The following is a 9,435-nucleotide window of genomic DNA, read 5'->3' as shown; positions in this document are numbered from 1 at the left end:
ATCCGCCTGCCTCTGCCTCCCGAGTGCTGGGATTAAAGGCGTGTGCCACCACCGCCCGGCTCCTCTTTCCTACTTCTCTTCACTCTCTGTGCATGTCCATTCTCTCTTTTTCTCCCCTCCTCTCTCCCCATGGCGTCTCCCCTGGCCTCAATCCTTGGGGCCTTGCTAAACCTGCCTTTAATATAATCTAATGTGGCATGAAGTGGCTCATGTTACCGTTGGGGAAATAACCTGTCGAGCACCTCAGCTATGAGCCTATCATTCACATTAGAGAAAGTGGTTGCTTGCCCCATAGGTTCCTTTAACTCCAGTTCTGTGGGAGTACAGACAGGAGGAGGATCATTACTGGTTGCCAGCCTAGCTCCAGCTTCAGTGAGAGACCCTATCAGAAAGGGGGAGGAGAGGAAGAGAGTGACGGAGCAGGACACCAGTGTGCTCTTAAGGAGAGTGTGCACATGGGCATGTGCACCTCAGTGCTCATGGGCATATCTCCCTCTCCCTCCCCTTCCCTCTCTCCCCTCCTCCTCCCCCTCCCCTCCCCTCCCCCTCCCCTCTACCCCCCTCTCTGTCTCTTTCTCTCTCTGGGGAGTATGGGGTTGAGACAGGGTTTCTCTGTGTAACCCTGACTGTCCTGGAAGTCACTTTATAGGCCAGGCTCGCCTTGAACTCAGAGCTCCAGCTGCCGGTGCCTGGGAAGGGCTGAGATAAAGGTGCAGGGCACTGTGTGTGCTTTCCCCAAGGGTGCTGAGCTTGAAGCTTTTCATGTACCAGCAGCACTGGGCTAAAGTGCCAGTCCCAGCCCCACACTGCCACCCTCTGTGGTCCAAGGACTTCTTTTCCTCAGTCTCAGCCCCACACTGCCACCCTCTGTGGTCCAAGGACTTCTTTTCCCCAGTCCCAGCCCCACACTGCCACCTTCTGCGGTCCAAGGACTTCTTTTCCTCATTTACATTTAGGTGAAGCTTGGATTCTTTACAGGAAAAAAAAGTAAAGCTGAATTAGGAAGAAAGTCTGCAAAGTTAAACCCAAGACTGTCAGAGAGAGAGGCGCCGGGAAATAGTGAGTCGTGCTAGTGCTGTTGGTGTTTGAACAGTACCGAATGTACAGTGCTTTGAAGGCCTTTGGAATGGCGTTACTTAAGGGGAAACGAGAGCACTTTATATCAAGTAACGCTTAAGCGGTGAACATCAGAATCTAATTTCCCCTTCCTCTTTCAGCGTTAAATGTTTACAAAAGACAGTAAAGGACTCTTACCACACAATGTGTAGACCATGCGCCTGTGAACTTGAAGTTTGTGCCAAATGTGGGAAGAAAGAAGAGATCGTTATTCCGTGAGTACTGCCTTTCACACTAGACTTTGTGTCTCGTAATTAACCCATGAGCTTTCTCTTAGACAGCACTGACAGTTCAATATAAGCACTTTTCTACATAGCAGAAGGGTCACAATTTTATTAAATTTTCTATTGTACTATAAAATGACAAATATTTAAGAACATCAGCTCTGGCCTTGAGCTTCATATTCATCACCCACTTCACAGCAATCCTCCCTAATGGGCTTCTTTTACTAACTCCTCGGGCCCATTCTTCTGACAACAGTTAAAATCTGCTGACTCCAGGGGTTTTTTTGTTTGTTTGTTTGGTTTGTTTTTTTTGTTTTGTTTTGTTTCCTGGAACTCACGCTGTAGACTAGGCAGGCCTCGAACTCAGAAATCCGCCTGTCTCTGCCTCCCAAGTGCTGGGATTAAAGGTGTGCGCCACCACTGCCTGGCTGCTGACTCCAGTTAAGCTAGTCCTTAGAAGAATTCTCTGTTCTTTCTGGAGACTTTGATAGGAAGCAGACTTCTAAAGGCTTTTTTAACCCCCACTATTAGGTAAAGAACGCCTGGGAAATAATTTTCGGCTTGTCTTCCTTTTCTTCCATTTAGGTTTAATAAAGAACCAGAAACTTCAGAAAATACTGAAAATGAAGGTTCTAGCCATAGAAGAAGCTGCAGACGGAAGGAAGACAGTGATGAGGACTTAGACGCTGAGTCTGACTCGGATGGGGAGGATGGAGACACTCGGGCATGACGGCACAGTCGGTTGCAGAGGGAGTCAGAAGAGGCTCACGAGCAACGTCGGTTATTTATAACATTTGAGTAACAGAACCTTAAAGGTTTTCACAGTAACACTTTAGCTGTATATACAGAATATGTGTGGGCACACCATGGCATGTTGTATAAAACCTATAGAAATTGTTTAGCAAAACATTATGTCAAATTATTCAGTGTTGAGAATTGGTGATTGTATCAGAACTATCTGATGGAAAACGATAAGATGACTAGCTCAGAGTACATTTCTGTAACCTGACCTCGGGTATGTGACTCTTTAGCCAAAGCCTCCTCACATCATACAAAGCAAAAACAGTTTATTTTTATACACCCGTACAATCATGTGTAATGATTTTCCTTCAAAAATGTTTTTATATACTTCATTCCATTTTTTTAAGCTTTTCCTATTTTGGAAATATATACTTAGGAAAAATGTGTAGACTGTATAGTTACTATCTAGAAAGGAAAATCCAGCCTTCGTACTGGAGTGCAGATACGTACAGTATCAGGAGCTCCTGTGCAGTTCTCCCTCATAAGCTTATCCTTCCCAGAATTCTGTCATCCTGAATTGTCACTTTATTGCCCGTGTTTTCACCTAGAAACAGTGTAAGTTAGCGTTATGTGATTATTGAAGTCTGTGTCCTTGGGTTTAAAACCCCAGAGCCACAGAGTAGTGGTACAATGGGCTTTTCCACACTCTAGATAGATTCACAATTTCATTGTTTTATTGTTTTCTGTGTGTCTTAATCTCTACGAATGTATATATGACGCACTTGTACATTTACATATGTGTGTGTGTGTGTGTTTGCTGAGCCATTGAAATAAATGGGAAACTGTGGTTTACATGTATGCGTCTTGTCTTTTTTTGTTTGTTTTTTGAGACAGGGTTTCTCTGTGTAGCCCTGGCTGTCCTGGAATTTACTTTGTAGACCAGGCTGGCCTCAAACTCAGAAATCTGCCTGCCTCTGCCTCCCGAGTGCTGGGATTAAAGGTGTGCGCCACCACGGCCGGCGGCTTCTTGTTGTTGTTATAAAGACTTGGAGACTGATTTTCCTGATCCACACAGTACCCATGTAAAGTGAACCAGGAGAAGTTGTATTGAAGATAGTTTTGTTTAGACTTAAACTCAAAGCTTAAGAGAAAGGGGCTCAGAGGAAAGTAAGAGATTCTCTCTCTCTCTCTCTCTCTCTCTCTCTCTCTCTCTCTCTCTCTCGTTCAAGTGTGGGCTTTGAGTCACAAAATGTAGGGTACACCAAGTATGGACATGAGCTCCACGTGGGAGAGCAAGCAGGTAACTAACTGCCTTGGCATTAGTCACACGTACTCATGGTTGCATCTCAAGTCTCCGGAGTGTAAAATCCCACGGCCAAAGCAGCTTGGAGTACTTGGGTTTATAGCTCCCTCCTGGGCTAAGAGTCCATCCTGGTGGTGAGACGTGGCAGCATGCAGGCGCGACAGCTGGAACAGGAAGCTGGAAGTGACCTGGAAGTGGAGCCATGCTTTAAACTCCCATAGCCAGCCTCCAGCTACACACTTCCACACCGACCAGATTCCCCAACCATTGCCACCAACTGGGGACCAGGGGTTCAAATACCTGATGTCTGTGTTCTTATTCAAACCACTACAGTAAAACGGCTTCTTTTCTTTTCTCTCTTGGTGAGGTGGCCCTGCCCTGAGTGGTATCGTAATCTGGTCACGTAAAAGCCACTGCATAAGGTGCTTAGTGCATGCCCTTCCTACAGAAAGGGGGTGTCGTGGTTTGTATATGCTTGGCCCAGGGAGTGGCACTATTAGTGGGTGTGGCCTTGTTGGAGTAGGTGTGTCACTGTGGGTGTGGGCTTAAGACCCTCACCCTAGCTTCCACTAATAGTCTTGAGATGAAGATACAGAACTCTCAGCTCTGCCTATGCCATGCCTGCCTGAACACTATCATGCTATTGCCTTGACAATAATGGACAGAACCTCTGAACCTGTAAGCTAGCTCCAGTTAAATGTTGTCCATTATAAGAGTTGCCTTGAAGTGTTACAGCTCTTTTAGAATTTGTCTAGCAGGTTTTCTGACTTCGGTTGGAATACCCCCTCCCAATTTAAAAAAAAAAAAAAAGAGTTGCCTTGAGCCGGGCAGTGGTGGCACACGCCATTGCCGCCATTAATTCCAGCCCTTGGGAGGCAGAGGCTGGCAGATTTCTGAGTTTGAGGTCAGCCTGGTCTACAGAGTGAGTTCCAGGACAAGCATTGCTATACAGAGAAACCCTGCCTTGAAAAAACAAACAAACAAACAAAAAATTGCCTTGGACATGGTATCTGTTCACAGCAGTAAAACCCTAAGACGGGGGGTTCTAGTGGAACTCGTAGGAGATGACAGGTTTGCATTTGGGAAGGAGAAAGGCCTCCAACAGTTGTTGGTTATCCTGAAGTCCTTGCTCTGCTGCCAGCGAAGGCTTCGACTAGATTCCAGAGGAAGGGCTTTTTTTCTCCGTTTTTGTTTTTTTTTTTCTGTCTCTTCATGTCTCCAAATTCTCTGTCTCCTTATCCTGCCTTAGTAGCCAGTTTGAATGTGTGCAGCAATATCTCTTCACTAATGTTCATATCTCCCTAATTGTTAGTTAACCAGTGTACCACCGGCTGGCCTGGAACTCGGGCTGTAGGTGGCTCCGGCTGTTACCGATTCTTTTTTTTTTTTTTTTTTAATTTAATTTATATATTTATTATATGTAAATACACTGTAGCTGTCTTCAGACACTCCAGAAGAGGGCATCAGATCTTGTTGCGGATGGTTGTGAGCCATGTGGTTGCTGGGATTTGAACTCCGGACCTTCGGAAGAGCAGTCGGGTGCTCTTACCCACTGAGCCATCTCATCAGCCCCTGTTACCGATTCTTTACCCAGGAGAGAAATGGGTGAGGAAGAGCCTCACACTGAGACGCACACCACAGCTGTACTTGGGCTCTTCAGTTCCAAGACTAGTTACTTCATTTTGCTTTGGGAAGTGGGCCTCATTCTATTTAGTTCCTTTATGTTTCTTTAAGAATTATTCTTTCAGTGGGGCAGTGGTGTTGCACGCCTTTAATCCCAGCACTTAGGAGGCAGAGGCAGGCGGATTTCTGAGTTCGAGGCCAGCCTGGTCTACAGAGTGAGTTCCAGGACATCCAGAGCGACACAGAAAAACCCTGTCTCGAAAAACAAAACAAAACAAAACAAAACAAAAAAGGTTTATTCCTTCTAAAGTCAGGCATAGTGACACATGCTGTAATAGTTGTCCTTGGGAGGCAGAGGCAGGCAGATCTCAGGTTTGCGGCTGGCCTGATCTACAGAGTGAGCTCCAGGATAGTCACACTACACTGGAAAAGCACAGGATTATGCTTTCTTGGAGTTCAGTATATAGTGAAAGTTGTCCTGCCTTGATATTCAGCAGATAATATCAGAACCATTGCATCAGAATACATCAGGGTTATTACAGATGTTCCAACTATAATCATACACTTCAGAGACCCTTTAAAAAAAAAATCCCTTTTCCTGGACCATTGTGATGCATTTCCTTCCCCTGGCTTATAGACCTGGGTTGTTTGTTTGTTTTGTTTTGTTTCTTCCTGGGATCGTCAGGTACAGAAGATAGTTGCCTATAGTAAAAAGCCATTTTCATGTTTACCAGACACAGACCTGTTGAATTTCCTTCTTCACAGACTCTCTTGCAGCTAGAGGTAGATAGCCATGTGAGGGGAATCTGGGAAAGAAGTATCAAGAAAAAGAAAACAGTTTGGCTCTTCCTGCCTAAATGTGGTGTGAGAAGACAGGACTTGAACCTGTAGCCATTGTGAGGAAATGCATTGAGCTGCAGAGATGGTGTCCCAGTTCTATGGTATTAACCGTGGGACTCTTGGGTTCCCAGTTCCTTTGAGATAAATAAATGTCTTTTCACAAGCTGTTGCCAACCAGAAATCCAGTTATTTGCAGCCAGAAGCATTCCGCTGACACCAAAACAATTTTGTGACACCTGTTCTATTACACTTACAGCTATGGTAGCAAGAATAAATTCATATATTAAATATGATTGATTGGCAGTGAAGCCTTGTGAATTTGAATGCTTGCCTTCATGAAAGAATCCTCACAGGTTAAATTGCTACCAATCACATGGTAGCAGTTGTACTCATAGATCCTAGGCATTTGCATACATTAACACATTTAACTAAGATTGCCCTTGTAGTGATGATCTGTTAATGAATGGAGACAGACAGTAAGCAGTGTGTGCTACTCCATGAGGCAAAGTGTGAGGGAGTCAGAGGATCAGGAATCGGAGCCCAGTGAGCTTAGAGGTATGATGCTCAAGTAAATGAGGAGTGAGAAGTGATTTTACTTGCTTGTTTGTTTTTTTATTTATTTATTTTGGTTTTTTCAAGACAGGGTTTCTCTGTGTAGCCTGGCTGTCCTGGAACTCACTCTGTAGACCAGCCTGGCCTCCAACTCAGATCCACCAGCCTCTGCCTCCCAAGTACTGGGATTAAAGGCATGCGCCACCACTGACCAGTCTATGTGCTGTTTGCTGAGCCCCTGAAATCTGTTGGTATCTTTAATATCAGACTCAGAGAACTGCCATCCATTATCTCTGCAAATAGTGTTTCTATTCCTTTTTCGGGAGTCTGGGACGTGCCAATTCTGGGAGATCCATCAGGCTGTATCCTCTGTACTTCAGCAAGTTTCCTATTTGCCTGTCTTTGCATCCGTGAGTCTTCTAGAGAATGGTAAATTAATGGTTTTAATGTAACTTTTAAACCTTTCACAAGTCATTAATCTATGACAGTGAATTAATAATTCTAGAAACATCAGCTTGATCTTTGAGATTATAACTATTTAAATTCCCATCATACCTATTTTGTACAGGTTTTTCTGTTTTCTCTCATGTAATAATCATAGTTGGCTGCTATCTGGGGTAGTTAAGGTATGGCATGAACATATTGGATTACATGCTAGAAGCATTGGCCCTAGTATTGTGGGTTTGAAGTGAAAGACCCTCTTTAGAAGAGGGCTTAGTATAAGCTAATTAAGTTACAAAGGAACCACCTTGCAGGGAATTGAGTGAGTTCTTTTTTTTTTTTTTTTAAAGATTTATTTATTTATTATATGTAAGTACACTGTAGCTGTCTTCAGACACCCCAAAAGAGGGCGTCAGATCTTGTTACGGATGGTTGTGAGCCACCATGTGGTTGCTGGGATTTGAACTCCAGACCTTCGGAAGAGCAGTCGGGTGCTCTTACCCACTGAGCCATCTCACCAGCCCATTGAGTGAGTTCTTAACAGAATGGACTCTTAAGAACCCAAAAATCCAGCCTGCCAGTGCTGACCCACATGTTCAATCCCAGCACTCAAGAGGCAGAGGCAAGTGGATCTCTGAGTTCAAGGCCAGCCTGGTCTACAGAGTGAGTTACAGGACAGCCAGGGCTACACAGAGAAACCCTGACTCAAAACCCAAAAAACAAGAAGCTAAAAAGCCTTTGCCATGTTCTTTGACCCATTCACTACCAGAATTGTGAACCAGATAAGTGTTGTTTATAAAATACACAGCCTTTAATACTCTGTTAAAGCAAGATAAATCCACCAACAGAACATCTTTCATTTGCTTAGCATTGGCTGTAGCCTTCGATTGGCTGTACCTTCTTAAACTCTGCATATTGAATGATTTTAATTTTGTCTTAGAAGTTATGCGTGATACATTATTGAAACTATTTCTAAAAATCAAGTATATATACATCATCTTGGATGTGAATACAAAGCATGAGACTTTGACAGAAGTGTTCTGCTTCGGTCTTGCTTCTGTCCCTAAGGCCCCCTGTTCCTCACTCATGTCTAAGATGTTGTTTTTAGTCTTAGGTTTTTTGTTTTGCTGTTTTTCTGGGCCCTTAATGCTAGGTCAGCTGCACTTTCATGTGAGTCTCAATTCCAACAGCTCCTATGTATGGCATGACCCTCAAAGGTTCTGCCAACCTTTTCTACCACGGGTCTTTCCTGCTAGGAATCCAAGAGTTTTGCCCTACATATATGTTCAGCTGCCACGGCCTCAGTCGGGGCCCCCCTCCAATCTGTGGAAGAACTCGGGTTCCAGACTGATGGGCAAAGAGTTGGCAAGAAATGACAAACAAATACAGATGCAAGGGAGTGTGCTGATTCTGAATGTAATCTCAAATCGAGCATTAAACTTTTTATACAGAAGAAAATGGGGAAGTAGATGACACATCAGCAAGGTACAGTGAGGTTACTGGATGCTTAATGACTCTTACACAAAACAGAGGAGTGCAAACACAAAGACTGGCAGGAACTGGGCAATAAAACAACTGAGACAAAGTCAGCTCTAAATAAGGTCAGCCATATTCTTAGAAGTCAGGTGTGAGGTCTTTACACTCCCGGGGCAAGGGCTTTCATGCCCAAGTCATGGTTCTAATTAGGGAGTTCCACTTGAACTAACCTCATGAATAATGCAATACTTTAAAACCACAGCCCGATCTACTTCCTAAACCATTGTAAATTCCCGTATATGGGAGCAACTTGGCTTTTATTCTAAGTGATAGCGCAGGGGAACTTTCTACTAATAAGTAATGTAGTCTGCCATACCTATAATATAACTATAATAACTATAATAAGAATTCTAAACTTACTTTGCTAAGCTTGCCCTGAGATTTCTAACTCTAAGTAGTAGATAGTAATGCCTGATTTCTTTCACTATCTCTCTTACAATACTAGAGGCAATTCTGAATGTCACTAAATAGGTAACATTCTTTTTTTTTTTTTTTTTTTTCTTCTTCGAGACAGGATTAAAGGCGTGCACCACCACCGCCTGGCACATTCTTACTGAATTCAAAGCCCATGGTCAGCCAAGGACTATCTATATCTAGGGCATTGGTGAAGGCCAGGAAGCAAAGTTCAATTTTGCTTAGGTATTTGGCAAGTCATTGCTTGGAGGCACCTATAATAAAACAATACTGAAAAGAGAGCACACAGATCCATTCGCAAGGACAAAATTGGAGCATATGTGCTTTAGGATGCCACAGTTCCAAGAGACTAAGTTTCCGTGAACTTTTCACCTCGGGACTGCGTCCAGGCTTTTGGCCTGTCATGCATATCACTACTGGAGTGGATGTAGCATTCAGCTATTCAGTCAACATTCTATTCTTTTCTCTCTCTTTTTTTTTTCTTCTTTTTTTGAGACAGGGTTTCTCTGTGTAGCCCTGGCTGTCCCGGAACTCACTCTGTAGACCAGGCTGGCCTTGAACTCAGAAATCCGCCTGCCTCTGCCTCCCAAGTGCTGAGATTAAAGGCATGTGCCATCACTGCCTGGTTCAGTCAAGATTCTTAAG

At 43.9% G+C, this 9,435-nt stretch overlaps 1 protein-coding gene and 1 non-coding gene across 2 annotated transcripts in view; both read left to right on the top strand.

The window, feature by feature from the left end:
- Window positions 1–2,932, top strand: part of C1H9orf85 (chromosome 1 C9orf85 homolog) — a 49,089-nt gene extending 46,157 nt beyond the window's left edge. The window contains exons 3-4 of the mRNA XM_021214169.2: window positions 1,218–1,331; window positions 1,926–2,932. Of these exons, the coding sequence (XP_021069828.1) occupies window positions 1,218–1,331; window positions 1,926–2,070 (259 nt within the window). The 3' untranslated portion in view covers window positions 2,071–2,932. The remainder of the gene's footprint in view (window positions 1–1,217; window positions 1,332–1,925) is intronic.
- A 1,176-nt stretch (window positions 2,933–4,108) lies between these two features.
- Window positions 4,109–4,170, top strand: LOC115062791. The gene has a single exon (XR_003842718.1). It is a non-coding gene; the product is annotated as a U7 small nuclear RNA (small nuclear RNA).
- Window positions 4,171–9,435: the final 5,265 nt, after the last annotated feature.

The sequence above is a fragment of the Mus pahari genome, chromosome 1 (genome assembly GCF_900095145.1).
Source record: "Mus pahari chromosome 1, PAHARI_EIJ_v1.1, whole genome shotgun sequence".
Lineage (NCBI taxonomy): Eukaryota > Metazoa > Chordata > Mammalia > Rodentia > Muridae > Mus > Mus pahari.
This window is presented reverse-complemented; position numbering and strand designations above follow the sequence as displayed.